Source organism: Hypomesus nipponensis, chromosome 26 (assembly GCF_054491055.1).
Source record: "Hypomesus nipponensis isolate SF chromosome 26, ASM5449105v1, whole genome shotgun sequence".
NCBI lineage: Eukaryota > Metazoa > Chordata > Actinopteri > Osmeriformes > Osmeridae > Hypomesus > Hypomesus nipponensis.
This window is the reverse complement of record NC_140386.1, coordinates 4,810,045-4,829,242: the sequence shown is the minus strand read 5'-3', so window position 1 is coordinate 4,829,242 and position 19,198 is coordinate 4,810,045. Positions and strand designations below refer to the sequence as shown.

General features: G+C 47.4%; 1 protein-coding gene across 1 annotated transcript; it reads right to left on the bottom strand.

Moving 5' to 3' along the window:
- Nucleotides 1-6,349: 6,349 nt before the first annotated feature.
- Nucleotides 6,350-16,847, bottom strand: lurap1 (leucine rich adaptor protein 1). Its single transcript, XM_084693136.1, has 3 exons — nt 16,108-16,847; nt 9,253-10,340; nt 6,350-6,410 (listed from the first exon to the last, which is right to left on the bottom strand). The coding sequence occupies exons 1-2, from the start codon at nt 16,318-16,320 to the stop codon at nt 9,330-9,332; spliced, it is 1,224 nt and encodes a 407-aa protein (XP_084549262.1). The 5' UTR covers nt 16,321-16,847; the 3' UTR covers nt 6,350-6,410; nt 9,253-9,329.
- Nucleotides 16,848-19,198: the final 2,351 nt, after the last annotated feature.

Here is a 19,198-nt window from a genome sequence, read left to right as displayed (position 1 = left end):
CATGGAATGATGGTCACGCGTATGTGCATGCACTGTAAGGCTTGGGCCATGCATAATGTTAAAATGGCTCAGATTATGCAACTTAATGTTTTGAAAGAATTTCCAATAGCTCCGCTACATCTGCATTGCAGTGCTTTTACACAGGCCAATTCTAAATCTGGGTTTCTTTCAAAAACTCAATTTATAAAACTGAAGAGCCTGTAGTATTTACTACTTTAGATGGTGGAGAATGTCACAATGTCAACTCTGTCAACTCTTATAATTAAAAACAAATTGTTTAATGTGTCTATTCACATAAATTTGTCTGTGCTGTGATTGGTGCAGTGAGTTTTTGAGGTTGTGTGTGCGTGTGCAAGAGTTTGTGGAGCCCAAACATCTTCAATACAGTCTCAGAGGCCTAGGATGGAGTCAAATTCCCAGCCTGAAGTATTGTCTCAGTCCGTTCCTGGTCAGAACTCTTCACAACCAGATATTTTAATAATAAACCATGGCATCCTCACTCAGCAATCATCAATTTGTATTTTCAGACTTGCAGGCCACATTTGAATGCAGTTATACAGTGTTACCACTAGGTGACAGACATGCTCTACTTTGTTGTCTTCTATACTTGACTCATAGTTCCAAAAGACTGTTTAATAACAGTCCTCATAGTGCAGAGTATGGTTGCATCATGTTTTCGGCTCCTTTCATTAATTTGTGGTTGGCTAAAAGGATCGACTTGAAAGGAAATTCTTCCTTGCAGTGTTAACCTCGTCCAGAGAAGAGATCACTTTAGCTGATTGCATTTTTAAAACCTGAACAAATCATCTCGAAAATGTAACTGATAATGTGATAATCCCGTTCTTAGCGCCAGAAAGCAATGTTTACCAGTGGTGGATGCCTGGAGAAAGACATCCCTAAATGAAATCTGATAATCAAAGATAATCTGCAAACGTGCTGTTTGCTTATGAATCATCGCAAGGACCCATCACTCAGCTACCACCCCCCAACACACACACACACACCTATCTGCCTGGCTCCATCCATCTGGAAAATCTCCCCTACTGACTCAGAGCACGGCCTGCACAAACATTCCCTCATAAGGCATTTCACCTCTAGGAAAATAGCTCTCTGGTATCGCAGTAATCCGAATAAAAAAACAGTCGGGTATCCAATAGGATTTCGCTTTGATGCGAAAAACATTGGCAGCTGGAAGCGATCAAAAGATGGTGACCGAATATGACCCCAAGTGCATGATGGAGGAGGAAGAAGAGAAGGATGAAGAGGAGGAGGAGGAGGGAGCCATATCTTTCCTCTGTTGCAGTTCACAGGTCAGAGTTGACCGGGCCTTTTCCGGTCTATCCAGGCTCCATTGTTGATGTAACAAGGTCAAATGACACTAGAGGACGAGACGCCTCCATTAAAGCGTGCATCGCTTGGTTTGATGCACTTGGATAATTGATTTGAAGCGGAAAAGTTGGTTTTGACCTTTTTGGGGGACTTTCACTCATGACCTTGCCAACATTTTCCAGAATGGGATAGTCAGGGGCTAGAATGGGGAGTCAGGTGGCTGAGCGGTGAGGGAATCGGGCTAGTAATCTGAAGGTTGTCAGTTCGATTCCCGGCTGTGCCAAATGACATTGTGTCCTTGGGCAAGGCACTTCACCCTACTTACCTCGGGGAGAATGTCCCTGTACTTACTGTAAGTCGCTCTGGATGAGAGCATCTGCTAAATGACTGTAAATAACATGACAATACATGACTGGATGTTAGCATGCGTGGGCGAGTTGTTTTTGAAGAAAATAAGAGAGATTGAAATATTGACCGGAAACATGGGGCCTTTCATGTGAACAGCCTGTCTTGGCACTAGGCCTGCTCCTGGGATTCATGGGAAAGATTTAACAGCTTGACATTGCAAATCCTGCATTGATCGCAAGGTATTAATCGGTGCAGCAATGTGTGGGTTTAGCCCCTGGCATTGACTCCTGTTGGCTCTGAAGACCTTACATGTGGACCAGAGGTCAGAGAAAGGCGAGTTCACTCGAAAACATGCCCTGCAAAGGAAATGAGAAAATCCTCCGTTCCTGCCGTATAAGACTTTGGAGCCTCTCCCTTGAAAACCAGTGTAAACAGAGAAAAGAAAAACTCTGTTTGGTTGCCTGGCTTGGATGGACTGGCTGTTGGCTGAATGGATTTCGGTTGGTTGTGGAATGTAAAGCCCCTTGCTAATCTTTCCTCTCTCCCTGATGGTCTGCTTGTAGGGAGATTGACATCAGCCCTCATGGATGTTTTCACAGTCTGGCCTGAACAACCTCCACACGGTGAGGAGAGGGAGAGGAGAAGGTTTCAAAAAGGGGGAGTGAGATCGGAGAATGGCGGTGAGCGGTCAGGCGAGGGGATGGAGGGAGAGAAAGTATTTCTGGTATCTGGGACGACTGTGAAGAAGAGTATTACCCAGAAGCCCCCGGGGTGCCTACCTCCCACAAAGCGCTCTCTGCAGCCGTCCCCTCTAGGCGCTCGGCGGGGATTCCTCACATCCTGACCTCATCGTTCCACCTCATCCTCGCTCCCTGTCCGGCCACGACACACACTCCTCTTTACACAGCTACCTCCCTTGCATAACTCTCCGTCCCCACGCCTGTTCCCAATAAACAACTCACCGTAGACACACAAATACACACACACGTGGTGTGTACAGTGAGATACAAACCCATTCATGACTAGTTACGCACACAGAGGAGGGAGCATCGCGGAACTCAGCCTCCATTGTCGTTTGAGTTGAAGCGCAAACCAGGCAACTAGGTCACCCAAGCTCGTTGACAACAAACAGGATCCAAGTGGAGAGCTTTGACAACGACCACGTGCGGCAGGTGAAAGGGGTCGAGTATTTGCGAAGCGATGTCTAGTGTAACAGGGCCTAGAAAGAAGGTCTCGTTCAAACATGGGTCACAAAGCATCTTTGTCTTTGGCTAATTGCACGAACAGAGTGCTGAATGGAGTTCTTTTCAGGAAAGACACTCAAGTAAGGGCTAGATTGGACGTTCACTTGGACACGGCAATAGGGTGTTGCCCTTACATTCTGAACATAGTTCCTCAGATGAAGAAGGGAAAACAGTCCTGTGCTCTGGTAATGTTTTGGGGTAAATGTTTTTGACTTGAGTCAGAAAATACAGAAGTCGTCAGGAATGTTCTCGACACTGTGCGGATGTGTGTGTGTGCGCACGTGGACCCCCACTACTTGTCAGCAGCTTAGCTCAGAGGGTTTTCTCTTTATGAGGTGTCTTACTCCTTTAACACATTACTGGCAGTCTCCGACATTCCTTTGACCTCTGGAGACCAACCAGGACAGCAAAGCAATCATCGCTCGCGTAATTTACATCATGTGCCGCATCAGTCTGGTCACGTGATGCCAAAGAGACTCTAGGAAAGACAACTTTCTTCGTCCGGGGGCGTCAGGAAGCCCTTTTTTTCCGAGACAGATCGATGCCGTTCCATCACATCAGGGCTGTTTGATCAGACAAAACAAACGACCTAAGCAGGAAAACCAACATACATGGGCGCCCTTGAGATGAAATGTGGACACGTTGAGGCTCTTCCTTCTGAGAACAGACAGGGACCCATAGGGTCGATGCATCCCATCCAATCTTCAGCAAAATGGGATTGATGACACGTACTGCCTTGAGACTTTTCCGCCCACTCTCCCCCCCCAAACACACACACCCACACACACACTAACCGAAACCAGATGAGTTTCGATCCCGAACGTGCCGACGGGTTACCGTTCTATAATCCACCACACTCCTCAGGGAACCCAACAGCCCCCCCACACACGTTTGGTTGCATCACTCTGAGGGAACACTGTGGCCTATTTCTGGCCCTTTGTTCGGTTCCCTCAACTTCCCAGAGCTCCAAGCATCCACCGGGCAAAACAATGTACACTCTCACAACCCATCCCCAGGACAGCCAGGCATTCCAAGATCCCCCACCGGAAGGTCCTCACCAGCAAGGAAACGACCGGAAAGCTAAACAGAGAGAAAAAGGGACGACACTGGAGCTGTAAGTATTTGTGTGACGCAGGCTGGTTTGAAAGTCAGACCCCAAAACAAGATTGAGATTCCAGAACTGGGGTTTTCGGTGACTGTGGTCTGGGAGCGGAGTGTATTTGTTTGGGGTTAGGGGGGTTGTGGCGGGGGGGGGTGAGGGGGGGGTGTTGGGAGTGGGTGGTAGGCCGCAGTAGAATGTGGTTCAGGGCAGAGTGGAGTAATGCAGCTACGGTTTCCACAGGACGACCAAAACAAAGCCCGGTCTGTTACCATGGAGCTGTTCTCCCTTGCCTGGTCTGATCTAGCTCGGTCTGGCAGGGTCTGCCCCCCCCCCCCCCCCCACCCCCATGTTGACGGATAATGAAGGTGGCTTGTGGTGTTATTCTGTGCAGATTTAGAGAAGCTTGTGCACTTTGGAGTATTATCCTGCTATTATCCTGACATAAAGAGGGATTTCGGATTCAAGGCACATATTTGGTCATATCCAACAAACCAAACTGTCCTGTGTGGTTCCATAACCAACAGATCGATTTCCTCTGGACTGGTGTCACTGTACAAAGACTGGTAAAGCCATGAACATGACCAATTCGCCAAGGACTCAGGAGCTCCGCCGGGTGAGGCGGTGTGAGGCGTGCACCCCATGTTTCCACACACGGTCGCTCAAACGGCTCTTTACCATCAGGATGGTCTGGTTTTGATTTTGCCTTCACCAACATTTTTTATGGGCTCGTCGGATCTCCGTCTCCCTCCTGCCGGTCTGTCTCTCCGGTGGACCCCCCCCCCCCGCCCCCCAACCTGACCGAGCCTCTCCTGCAGTTAACCCCAGTCGTCAGCTCTCCTCCCCGCTGTTCCACTGCTGCTTCACAGCCTCCTCGCGCCTCCGCGCAGCCCCCGAGTTAGCGGGCATCCCTTCATTCTGGCTCGGCTCTGTGGTCACCCTCCCAAGGTGTCTTCGTGGGAACACACGCACGTCAACGCAATCCATGTGTTCCGGTTGCTCATCTCATACGCCCCTCTTGGAACTCATTTGTAGCCTGCGTTGAGGGACACGGCTCCCATCTCCAGACACTACAGATCAATGTCCCCGGAAACTGACACGGACCGGTGGCACGCCAAGCCGTGGCCATTTGGGAATGAGTCTGAGCTCAGGCGACAGTGTTTTTTTCATTTCAATATGATCCTCGGGGTGGGGTTGGCGGAGGGTTTCGCCCACATCTTTGCCACATCAGCCCAGCACGCAAATCCCCCCCCCACCCAACCGCTTATCGCTTCCCCAGCTTAGGATCAACGACAATATGCGGGACGGATCACAATCTTATGACCCACTCCCCTCACACCCACCTTCCCCTCCTCTCACCAGGACTCCTTAATCCAGTCAAAATAGTATTTGCGTGCGTCCAGACCAAGAACAAAGATGTTTATCTGTTATCGAAGAGGTTATCAGATCATTCTGGGCTGTGTTTGTGCTTTTTAAACTCCACTCAATTGCTGAAGTCGGAACACCATTCACCCTACATGTTTACCTTTCCCAACTCAGTGGGTAAGAGAGTGGTTGACATTAGCAGACAGTGTACATTGGATTTACACTGTACAGACCAGCACTAAAAGCATTTTTGTATCTGGCCTCTCTCAGATCCAAACGTGAACCCCTAAAAGGTCCTGTGGAATGTAGTATATCCAGCAAAGAGTGTTTCCGGTTCAGAAGAAACTTGATATGTGGTGCTATAAGAACTGTTTACAGGTTTGGAGAGAAGGGATGGTGGGAATTGTGGGAGGGGGGGGGGGGGGCGGTGAAAATAATCGATGAGAGAAACCATAGTAGACTAAGTTCTCAGGCAGCCCATTAACAGCATGGGGGCCATTTAAAACCAATACACTGCTGAATGAGGCTGAGCTGGGTCTCTCGTTAGCTTTCGCTGCTGGGAAATATTTGATCCAATGCCAAAGTATTCCAAAGACAGTTTGTTGGGACCTGGGAAATCCGACCATTCTTTAACTTCAATTTCGGATATAAGGGTAAAATGAAGGAAAACGGACGTAACATTTAAAATAGCTTTAATCATTTGTTCAAGAAGCTTGCACATTTGCATATTGCATACAATTATTAACATCAATGCAAATATCAATCTTTAGACGTACATCTATGCATTCAAAACAAAATAATAAAGACTTGTCTTGGCAAAATATTGCATTTGAAACAATAAACAATGCCATGAGGAAATGTTTCACTCATACAAGCAAACTGTGTGAACTGGTCCAGTGCATTTCAGTCAGTCTCGATGGCTTGTCTTCCAGTCCTTTCTGCTCACTGTGGATCAAGTTTAGTTGGAGGCCAGTTCGGACCACAGTGTCCACACAGTGGGGGGCTGTTGCTCTGCACTTCCATCTCTTTGAACAGGGAATTGGAATAAGAACAAAACAAAGTTAAAGTCACAGTGGAAAACAAAGGGAAAACCTATCGTTTAAAAAGGCTCCATTCTTTCCTGAGCTGTCAGGTGCTTGGCGACCCTCGTATGCCAACGCCCGCCAAAACGCAGAGGGAACCGCAGGAGGCTGGAAGCAGACGCCTCATTCAACGTGTCGCTGTGTGCCTCCTTCTACTACACCCCTATTTCAACCTCTCAAAGCCCGGAACACCCAATTAGCCAGTCTCCCGAAACCACTTCAACGCGGCCCCAGTATTAGACAAGAGAGGCCGAAAGCTTCTTTGTGATACATCAGATGGCTATAACAGGGGAACTTGCTCTGTAATCCTGACAACCACACAGTGGAAAAATGAGGATATGCTCAGGTTAATCTGCCCCAATAGCATAACATTGTGACCAAGCAATGCTCTACTATCCTACGGTCTAGTTTGGATGACCAAATGTATTTCCACTCCTTATAGACTGATGTGTAAACAAGTGTAATTACTGAGCATTCAGAACGGTAGTCTTAACCATGTCCTAATAGTTCAAAAGATGTGAGCAGTTTACAATGTTCTTGCTCTATATTGCGTTTCTATTTTCCTACCAGTGGGAAACATTGTCGAGGCCATTACCATGGTAACTGACTGGATACTGGTTACTCTGCAATTATTTCTGTGTTTGCCTGGTGCCCAGAATAGATGATACAAGTGGAGTACCTGCATCCAAGCCAAACCCGACAGTATGTGAAACCCTCGGATTAGGTTTTACCATTGCCTTTGCACAGCGACTTCAAGCGCAATGTGAGTGATCAATTGTCAGCCTCCCTCTCCTTGTCCAGAAAGGAGCATACAAGCTACTGTTCATTGATTTGTTCAACTGTATCTCAGTCAGCAACGTTTAGTGTCTAGTTTACTCAGTTTGTGAGTTGAAGACCTCCCTTGTCGAGGACAATGATCCCTTCCAGAATGTGTGTAAAGTCTCTTCTAAATATGCTCATTCGGACGGAAAACCACACAGAGTACATAGGTGACATAACATACTCTTTGGCCTGTGTTATTGCCAGCCAACACATCTGCGATAGAAAAGAAACGTAGCTTTACATGACAACATGGCTGCACTGGACATCACGGAACATTCTTTTAAACCGCAAAAAGGTCTTTATTTCATTCACTGGCATGCACAGTCTGACGCTCACCATGGTTAGCCAAGCACAGAACAAGGGATAGGGAAAGATCTCAATGTTGCAGTTATCGGTCACTCGCACCGAACATTCTGAAACCCTTCTGCCTTCTTTCCCAACTGACTATTCCATGAGCATTGTTCCCTTCTATACCACTCTTAAAATACTGTTTGTTTGTGTGTGCTGGCACTGTAAGTGCTTTTTCCAGCATGTCATCGTGGTGGTGGAAAACAGGAGGCGAAAAGGAGGAAGTGTCGGAAGAAAAGTGCCACGGCGCAGTTTAGCAAGTAGAGGAGGAGCAGGGGGGGGGGGGAGGAGGAGAATGAAGACTGCAGGGAAAAGGGAGGAGGAGGAGGCGGGGAGGCTGAAGTGAGAACTCATCTGAAACCCATTAAGAAACTAATGATAGCTGTGCTGAGCAGCAGAACGGACAAGCTAAAAGAGGAGAACCGAGACTATAAGCCTGGAGAAAGTACAAACTCAAAATGATACTATTATTATCCTCCTGACCTGATCTGAAAAATGTGCTTACCACCTGATAGTTTAGTTGCCAAGGAGAGGGGTGCATGTAATGCAAATATAGAAGAAGTACGGTATATACTTCTTGAATGACTGGGTGTGAAGATTGCAAGTGCACATACTGTTAGTCTTCCTCAAGTCTCGAATACCGTTCCCACACACAGTTGACCAATGGGAGGGACACTGAGATGGGACACTGAGGAATCTCAGAATGATGAATGATCAGGAGAGGGAGGGGGTACTGCTTAACAGTACCCCCCTGAGACCCCCCTTTACTCTGTCCAATAAAGACACAAGCATAGGCCACAAGAAAAACTCCACTAGAATCAAGATGATCATAACAACAGTGCAGTCATCTCGGCAGAGGAAAAACAAGCACATTTAGTTTAGGGTTACACCAGCCTCTACGACTGCTCTCCAAATGAAACATACTGCCATAATCCAAAAACAACAATAGCATTCAGCCATCGTTTTGAGTTTCCAACAATCTCTCCCGCTAACACCTGGCGTACAGTTTAACAGTGTCGCAGTTCATATGATATACATATTGAGTTAAGGTTAAGTTCTGTAGGCGTCAACTCCATAATGACACAGGTGCGGAACCGTGGGTGGATGGTGGGTCCTTTCTAAATGAAAGAACTCCATGCTCTGCCTGTGTTATGGTGTGACGCCGTGCTGAATCTAAACAACACAAAGTAGCTATCTGGTGGTTTGCGCTCTTCCCCAGATAGAAAAAGATATAGTGTCAGATACGTTTTTTTAATATTCCATGTTTCAGATCTACTTTATCATACAATATTTAACAGTATTTGACTTGAAGCTAATCAGTGGGGTGGATAGAGATAACTTTGGTCATAGTAAGCTAGCTAGGGGTTACAAAAAGGATCGGAACAGATTTGGATTCTTCTAATTTTCTCTGCTATAGAGTTTTTTCGAATGCATAGAAGCAGGGCAAATTATTCTAAATGAATTGATATTAAATTATAAAAGTACTGTCCGTGTGCTTTACCCCTAATACTGACATCATTGTTTTGTACGTTTGTAAGTGCATTCACAGAGGAGTGAACAGAAATATTGTATTCTTGCTCAGTCACACCGCCTGTCTTTCCCTGTGGTAAATTACAAAGGCCGTCGTCCATCTTTAAGAGCCATCAGCTTGCCCCCTCGAGCGTGGAAGGGGCCAGGGGTCAACCATCCCTCTCACAGAAATGTCACGTCATCTTGCGACTGGACCCATCGCCAGTGCGCGTCGTACTCCAGGTGCATTTTGCCGTTCATCTTGCAGCCTTCCAGGTCTACCTTGCCGTTCTTGTAGGGTTTGAGTTTGGGGCTCTGGCTGTTCCCCAGCCTGTCTGCCAGGCAGGTCCTGGCTGTGCCTGGACCCCCTGCTGGCCTGGAGGCCCTCTCCATCACCCCATTGCTCTTCCCCGGCTGCTTCTGCCCGGTGTCCTTGGTGTTTCTTTTGTCAGCCTCTACGGCCTTAGTCCAAACGGGAGATGCGTCTTTGGGGGGTTTCGACTCGACTTGGGGAGAGCCAGGTCCTGCCCCCGTCGCTGAGATTCTTCCAGTTCCAGAATTGGTACCAGCTACCGGTCCTGTACCGGCACTAGAACTAGTACTTGCTCTCGAAGCACCTACAGTCCCAGCGTTTTCCCCAGTACCTGCCTTTGTTTCTTGTCCAACCTTAGCCCCAGCTCCAGACTCTGCTGCAATTTTAGCCCCAACTCCAGCTCCAACCTTAACCCCAGCCCCAGTTCCAGCCTTAACCCCAGCCCCAGCTCCAACCTTACCCCCACTCCCAGCCCCAGCCCTAGCCCCAGCCCCAGCTCCGGCCCCTGCTCCGGCCCCTGCTCCAACCTTACCCCCGGCCCCTCCCGTGGTCCGGCTGATCGTCTCAGAGGCCAGGGTGTTGGAGCAGAGCACCGACTCGGAGCTCGAGGGGCAGTACTCGTCCATGTCGTCGGCCAGCGTGTCCAGGTAGCTGCCGATGGAGATGTTGTCCAGCTTGTCGTTGGGGTCCTGCAGGCTGCTCCAGCTGCCCCTCCAGGAGGTGTCGGGCCCTTCGCCCAGGCTGTACTGGCTGCTGGTCAGGCTGCTGCAGCGGCTGGTCAGGGTGCTGCGTTCCTCCAGGAGCCACTTGACCGCCTCGATGCCCTCGTGGACCGCCAGCAGCTGCTGCAGGATCTTCACGTCCACCGAGCGCAGGTGAGCCTGGAGAGAAGGAGGGAGGGAACAGAGTGAGGGGAGAGAGGGGGAAGGTGAGGAGCAGGGTTGGATTTCAGGGAAGGGGGTGGAAGGAGTTCAGCAGAGGAGGGAAAGAAAATGGTTTTGTTTCATTCTTCGCAGATAAAAGTCCAAAAGCAGTCCATCGTGACCTCATGGAACAGAAGTAAAAGTTGGTTAAAGTCCAAGTTAAAAATGAACCACTGGATTTTACCATGTGTTGAAGGAGGTTGAAAACTCTAGTTGGGGAGTGGAAAAAAACACAACCTCACTGCGACCATGGAAACAACCCCAGAACACATTAGCAAAGGTCTGCCCTGGTGAGTAGGGCCAGGAAGTAATATAGTGCATGGTCTTGAGATTAATGGCTTGGCTTGACAACATCCATCTCCCTCTGCAGATAGTCCATGCCTGTCACCGCAAAGTATACTGTGTTCTCTGGACAGGGCCCAGTCTCTAGCCACAGCATACACTTAAAGCACCTCATTCACTTCAATCTGTATTCACGGACTTCAGGATCAATGCACACCGTTAATGTAAGGTTCTTTGCCCTTTGCCCTTCGGCAGTCTTTGTGTGCCTCTACTATTTCCCCTAGCATCCATGGTGACCCCGCAAGTCAAATCAATACATCACTAGAGGGTAACCTATTGATGAATCCATCACACCAATCTACTTATCTCATAGCCACGGCATCTAATAAGTGTTTGGGCCTTCCGGCCTGTTACGGCAATAAATCTTATTGTATCGATCAGGCATCCTTCTTAGTCACCATCATTATGGCAAAGATTATTCAGGAAATAAATACAAATAGGGTCCGTACAAATGGAGACAGTGAATGCAAGGAGCCGCAAAGCCTGCATACTGTGCTATTGTGCGTGGAAGAGACAAACAACTTGTATCCGGCCATGCTAGCGAGAAGCAAAACACGTTTCTCCAATCTGATTCAAGCCGGCCGACAGAGCGTCCTTTGAGTGAACTACACTCTAAGCAGGAAAACAAAAACAATCGGTTGGACGCTGCAGTACCGCCAGCCTTTCAACAGGCTTTGGCCCGCCTCCATTTCAAGCGTACCCTGTGTATGCACCTCTGCAGACTGCCAGCTCAGCCTGGCCCAGAGGAGAGAAAGGCCCAGGAAACACAGACCATCCGGAACATGGAGATGAGGCTGAAAGTCAGAGCTTTCTCAGCACAGTTGGTGTGTGTGTATGTGTGTGTGTGTGTGTGTGGTGGGGAGGTGGGTGGGCACCCCTCTCCCAGGTAATTCAGGTGCAGGAGATCTGCTGATGCCAAAGTCAAATTATACAGGCTCCCTCCGGCTCCCCCAACTGCAATAATTACGCACAGGCCACGGGTTTTACAGATGACCAGACAAAAGACCAGCAAGGTCAACAAGAGGAGTGACCCTGTTAGATTGGCAGTGGACAACCACGACAGATCGCACTCTCTCCTCCTTCAACGGGCGGAAACAGTTTAGCCTCATGACACACAAGACCAGCTAACCGCAGATGTTACTTGAAGAAAGGCTTGACGTGAGATCAAATTCAGGAAGGCTGTTTTACGTCTGTGCTCTTTTGATAGCGTCTTGGCATGCAGACACTTTTGTGGTCTGGTTAGGGTTGGGTCTGGGCTGGGTTGAGGCTTGGGCTGGCAGGGTGTCTCAGAGCTAAGAGACTAATGAGCATGGTAGTAAATTTGCCCGACGCTGAGGCATGCTGACGAAGTGGTGCGCTTAACCCGCCTCGATGCTGATCTCTGCATGTCTACATACAGTCTGTCTTCCTTTGCCAAAAGCTACGACATGTTCGAAAGAAAATGTGCACCTCCTCATGCACTTTGCTTCTTCTATCTACAGTGTGTATGTACAGACAGCATTGAGCATTGTGGTCAATGCGGGCAAACTGTCTTTCCCGCCATGTTTGTTCATGTGGAGAGTGGACATGGTGGGTTGCTGTCTGTCCTAATGTCCCTCTGTCTGTCTTCCTGTCTAACAGGTTTGGAGTGGACAGGATGAGGGGGGGGCGGAAATGCTGCCCAAAGGATTGAGGACGTTTTTTCATGGCCAAAAGAAATCCCCCAGTTTTCCATCTCAGGCATTAGGCCAGGCACCTCCTGGCCAATCCCCAGGATTCTGGAGAGCTCCTTCTCCTTCTCTCCGCCATCACTCCCGCCCATGCTATGTTCACAAGGAAACACACAGTACACACAGCCACATGCTGGCCCTAAGAATAGAATAGATGTCTTAATTCGATTTCTAAGAACGTCAGCACTTCAAGCACGTCGAGAGGGCTGTGCTGTCCCGTTGACGGTGCCAAGAACGAGCTGAAAGTTGTTTCATCACATCGAACTAAGGAGGAATGTTCATGTCATGTTTGCAATTTGATCATGCTGAAATAAACTCTTTGGGTGCTTTGCATGGCAGCCACAACACATTTCACTGTCATATGGGAGGCGATATATTCTGGTTAAGCGGTGCCGACCCCCCCCCCCACACACACACACACATATTACAGTCAGAGTGTGTTTAGATTAGTGTGAGAGCTGATGCCACACACTAGTGAGCCCCCAACAAATTCCGTCACACTGAGACCGGTCTCATGATGTCACACTGCTACGGGCTCCTTGACCACACTGGTGCAACCCTGCAGTACGACAGAAAACAAAGTCCCACTCACACAACCCTGCTCAGACAGACACACACACGACACAGACACGCACACCCCCACCAGCAAGATGATGTCTCCCTCTTTCACCTTGTCTGTCCCTTTGTCCTTCCCCATCCAGGCGGTGCCCCTCTGCCAACAGTGGAGGACCATGTCCATGAACAGCCCCTCTCTCCTCCTCCCCCTCTCTCTCTCCCCTTTCCCTGAAACAGCTGAAGGGTGATCTCCCTCCACAGCCCTCCCTCTGGTCCATCTGTCTGCATACTGCCATGTCCCACCATCCCGTGCCTAAGTTTCCACTCACAATTGGCCGTCACCTACAGTTCCCTGGAAAGCGAAGAGGTCTAAAGACGACTTTAGCCCTTGTAGTCTTCACCCGTCTCTTAATCTCAATGAGTAACTGACGTGTCTTTCTGTCAACGTTTCGTCTATCTCTGTCTCCCCTGCCGACCCCGTCTCGCTCGCAGTTCAATCGCTTTTTAAGACCAGTAGCTATTCCCCCTGGTCCCATCTGTCTGCACTGTCAAACTATTTCGATCTCCTTCTCGTTCCCTCTTTCTTGTGCAGAAAAGAGACAGAGAACGACAGCCAGAGATAATGGAATGGACAGTGAATAAGACAGGGAGAGAGAGGTAGAAGGAGCCCTTGGAAGGGCAGACTCTTTTCTCCACAAGCCTTTTCCACCTCCATCTGCCCGCACTCTATCCCCTGTGACTTCCATCTGGGCACTGGTGAGAGCGAGGCAGGGTGAGTCATCCACTGAACTGCACTGATGACCTGTCTCTTTGATAAGATACATACTGGTGGTGACTAGGGCTGTGTTCATTTCATTGAGTGGAGTTCAAGACCCCAGCCAAACAGCCAGTCGTCTGATGAATGCATGATTGCTAATGTGTGTGTGTCTAACTCAATATCAGGGCGCAGAGAGCGGGCTGTCTGTCTTGGTGGAGTGTGGAGAATGACTCCATTTAGCTGTTTAGAACCATGAAGAAATGTCTGCTATTTCACATCTGGTAAACTGGTACTGGGTAGCATTGAGAGAGCATTCACAGTCTTGATCGGGAGTGAGTTGTTTCAAGCTTGCAGTGTTTTGTGGTCTAGTCTGATGAGGCTAAGTAGCTGTTGAAGTGCCAGATGTCTGAGACTGAGATTGAACTAAAGACTACCCAAATAATCAAGCATTATTTGGGTCATGGGATGTTTGTATAGATTTCTGCAAATTGAAAAGAACATTATAGATCATGTCTCGAAAAAAACTGTTCTAAACTAATTCTAACTCTAGAATGGAAATAGATTATTACACGGTTGTCTAGATACCCCTGCCAGCCTCTCTGTGAACTCAACCAGACAGATGCTTCCGGGTTATCTATTCATATAGGGTCTTGGTCTCCCACGCTCTCTCTCTCTCTTTGTCTCTCTCTCTTTGTCTCTCTCTCTTTGTCTCTCTCCATGTCTCTCTCCCTCTCCTCTCTCTCTCTCTCTCTCCCTCTCTCCCTCTCCCTCTCCCTCTCCCTCTCCCTCTCCCTCTCCCTCTCCCTCTCCCTCTCCCTCTCCCTCTCCCTCTCCCTCTCCCTCTCCCTCTCTCTCCCTCACACACACAGGAGGAGGTGAGGAAAAAGCTCAGCTACAATGAGTGTAGGCAATAAGTGAAGCTGAGAAAGGGATTCTGTCTGTGTGAACGAGAGTATCTGTGTGTGTTTGTGTGTGTGTGTGTGTGTGTGCGTGTGTGTGTGTTTGTGTGTGTGAGCATGTGAGCATGTGCGTGCCCACACTGGGTATGCATGCACCTACAGTATGTCTGGCCAGTCAGCAGGAAGGATCAAAGGTGAAACATTGAAACAAAGGACACCTCAACCAGTTATGAAGTGTGTGTGTGTGTGTGTGCGCGCACAAGCACAGCGTGCCGATGTGTGTCCGCGGGAATTTGATGAGATTGCAATGTCCGGTAGTGACTCCTGGGCAGCGCCACTCAATGAGGATGAAATATATGGCCGAGAAAGGCCAGTCCTGCATTGCGTTGGCAGCCTCTCTCTGCCTAAGAGGGAGCTCTTAATCACTATCTCCCCACGCATCCTCCCATCCCAGTAAGGCTGATAAATGAGGAAGCCGGCTAACAAATCAGCTAGCCATTTAGTCAAACTGGGCCTCCTGAGATGTATGTTCTTAATGCCCTTTCGCCAAGTCCTCTCTCAGGCCGACTCAGCATTGAAAGTCTATTAAAACAGCGACTCTGGGACATTTATGTAATCTAGTTTGCTTTTGAAAAATCCTTTTCTTCAGACTTGGGGACGTGTGTTATGAACTGAAAGAGATTATCAACTTTTATGTTCTTAGGGCCGCGGTCTTACACATCCATATTGTGCAAAAAATTCAGGTAACGCACAGTCCTTTACACAAGTCTCCACATTGTACAACTAAATTGATTCCCTATATGACACGACACCGCGCAAGCGCCTGGAATGTGTGGGGTAGGGCTACGCACAAGGGGGAACAACAACAACAGCCTAGGAGCGTCACTGTTGTAGTGCTGTTTTGTTTATGGATTACGGATGATTCACTGAGCATTGTAAAACAGGAATGCATGCCTTTTCTGAAAAACTACCTTTTGACTCGCACTAATGGATTTATCTGAGCCTATGTCTAATTATTGGCCGATAGACCCTCCACCCATATGCTCTTGCCTCTGAGTGGACTATACCTGTTGACACAAATTACTATACAACAAATAACTATGTTATCAATCGACACACAAAAAATGAAAGCACTAATTAGACAACTGCAATGTATGTGTGCTTTTCAGGGTGTTGCCTAAGGCCACGTTATCCTTTAATAGCACTCAAGCCACCTGCCGCTGATGGCATGGAGGCGCATGTTAAATTATTGATTATTGTAGGCCTACTGTAGTCTCTGGATTAGACTGAAGGTGCCGTAAACCAAGAGCCCAATGCGTACTGTTCCTGATGAAGAAATGTTAACAATACCTCTTAAAGTGAGTTGGGAGGTGGAAGTGTAGACTACATTGACCATCCAAGATCTATAGCCTACCGGGCGCACAAATCACAGGGAGAAAGTGAAAATACTATTTTATTCTTACCATGTCGACTTTTAATTTCCTTATCTTTTCATCCAGACTCTTTTTTCCTGTGTCATTGTCTTTGGGCTCGTGCGAATTTAACTTGGCATCTCCGCGGTGTGAGGATGCCTCTTCCCGCATCCACTTCAGTAAGCCCTCCGGAGTCTTCCGTCCAATTTTGACTTCTATGTCTTTCAAATCTGGAATAGACTCGCTGACTGTGCCTTCATCCATAGTGGTCAGCGTTTTGATGAGTCAACGGCGCACTATGTCCTTTCTATTCCTTGAAAATCCTTGTTTGTGAAGTGGCAAAAGCAACCTCTTATTGCAACGTCTGGCATCCTACAGGACTTCAATCAAATTGAGTTGTGCATTGATAAAAAAAAAATTCTGGCTACCATGGAGCTACTAATCCTGTAGATTCAATCTTTTTATTGCCTAATAGAAATCCACTGTCTTTTGGCATAGGTATCCTTTGCATGGTAGCTCAAAATACAGCATCAGTTTCAGTCCAATAGCTGAATATTATGCAAATCGGTGTTTTAAAGTTGGTAGCCACGAAATGTTTCTCATCCGGTCAAGAGACTCGTATGTTCACATTTCTCATAGCGTTTTCATTGGACAGCAATGCACCTAATGCGGCCCATGGAATTATTCACTGTCGTACCGAATGTTATTCCTTCTGATAAAATCATCAATTGGTTCGTCTATCCCTCGACTTTACTGCAGCGAGCTGCACGCAGGCGCCTCGACGCAGATTCCACCTGCATGCGACAGCCGCAGAATGAAAACTGAGCCAGAGCGCACAATTTGTCTGCCGTAAATACTGTAATATCTGAACCAAAATGTGTGTACTATTGCGCCGCCCACATTCCCCATTCCTAAAAACGTAGTTCATACAAATACCTTAGTTATTACACTACAATTGAAGTAGTGTAATAATGTAGTTGAATCTAACATTGAATTATGTGTTGCGAATTTCTTTAAAGTTTCAGGGTATATTCGGTGGTAAGATTTTATTTCATATGAGGGGGTAGAACAATCTATCAGCAGGTTGTGCTGCCGCACAACTATTGCTATGATAGTCATCCATCATAGGGTTCACACTTGACTAAACAACAAGTTTACTCTTAAAGGGAGAGGTTATGAAACACCTCAGTCTCTGTCAGTGTTCCAGGCCTTAATTTTTACAAATTAATTTAAGAAATGGCTTCCACAAAACAGTGGAACACAGTACATTTTAGTACGAGTCACCCATTGTTATGCTTTTATGGCTCGTACCTGTTCTTTCCTCGAGCATTGTGCAGTCCATATTTGAACAGCTTCATCATGAGCTCAAAACTGGGAAGCTCTTTGGTGAGGGTAGCCTAGAAACGGTGAAAGAACTTGAGTCATTTTCACAATCTGCCTTTCCATCATTGGTGTCTGCTGTTCTCCCAGTTCCAACACAGAAAAGTGGGTAATCAGTCTCTCATTGGCATCCTGAGTGACTTCCTGTGCCAGAGATCCTCTCAGCTCTCCAGAAGCACTGTCTGGTTAAAGATTGCACTTCTAAAAGGTCTGTACACTGCCAGCTGGCTGTCCACACCGCAGACTGGACGTTTTTACTGTCGTTTTTACTGAGGAGATCCAGACATGATGAGGAAATGGCCCTGCCCACTTTCTTAGAGTGAGGCAATGCTGGAAGGTGATGGTGATGGTCATCTGGTCAGCAGGTGTGTGTGTGTGTGTGTGTCTTAATATATGATTAATGATTCAAGTGACACTCTTTCACGCTTCATTTCTCTGATTAAGGCTGATCTCCAGTCCGATGACATCAGCTACACTGAACTTGGAGAAGAATGTTTCAGTATGAGTTTAGCCAATCCAGACTTTCTGTCTCATCCTTTTAAGTATATTTTCGTACAACCAAAGGATGATAGAATGTAGGTTGTTGATATGTCTGATGTTACACAATTCCAAAGGAAATAAAAGATTGACATGTCCCACCTCCACATTCAAGATAGAACTCTGCCCACTCAGTAAGTATACTCTGAGATATGGATCACACAACCCACTCCTGCAGATAGAACATTGTATAACATTGTCAAATCCTATTGAATAAGCCTAAAGTACTTGAATTAAAACCTCTACCACTGTCTATGTCAGTTTACATGAGAACAGCGATGACCTCATGAACACATGTGCAACCCCCTCCCGGTCATCGCTCACCTTTGTGTTCTCCCTGGCCCTTGTCCCAGAGTGATGACATCACCAAGCAGCTGCAGACAACACAACAGTGACTTAGCTCCTGTTAAAATCATTTAGGAGGAAAATAGAACAGCAGAGAGAGAGAGGGAGAGAGAGAGAGAGAGAGAGAGAGAGAGAGAGAGAGAGAGAGAGAGAGAGAGAGAGAGAGAGAGAGAGAGAGAGAGAGACAGACAGAAAAGGGGAAAAAAGCTCACAAAAAGCTAATTTTCCAGAGGTGAACAAAATAATGTTAGTTGGGAGAATTCTGAATATAAACCTAATGAATTGCCAGCAGTGATGATTATGGAATCATTCCGAAAATATTAACCCGTGAAAACAAGGTTGGAGAGACGATGTCTTTATAACATAACTATACAAGGGAGGCCAAATCAAAACTCTTGATTTCTTAATTGTAATGAATACCCACGGAGAAGGGAACAGCTGGACCCAAGTGCTGGGGTATTTATTACAACCAAAAAGACACACGTCCACACAGGTCCAGATACAGAGAGTGAAAAGGAACAAAACAGCGTTCTAGAACAAACTGCTATCACTTCAAGAAAAAACTAGCAGGCTTGGTAGAGTGACACACATTACGTCACAAAGGACAGGGTGTGAATGAGCAGTTTATGTAGTGGCAGTAAGTGGTAGAGGGAGAACAGGTGAGTGGAATTTGCAATCAGTATACTCTGTGGACCGGGATCTTCTGCGAGGGGTGCGTTCATGAAGTCCGGTGACAGGGGTGTGTTTCCCAGCCTTATTGGAAGGTTCGGGAAGAGGGGCAGGCCTTACATTAATGAGGTAAAATAAGGAAGAATGGGTTTACTAGTCAGTAAGGCCTGGCCCCTATAAGGAAAAATGCTGTTTAAGAATGCAGTTTCAA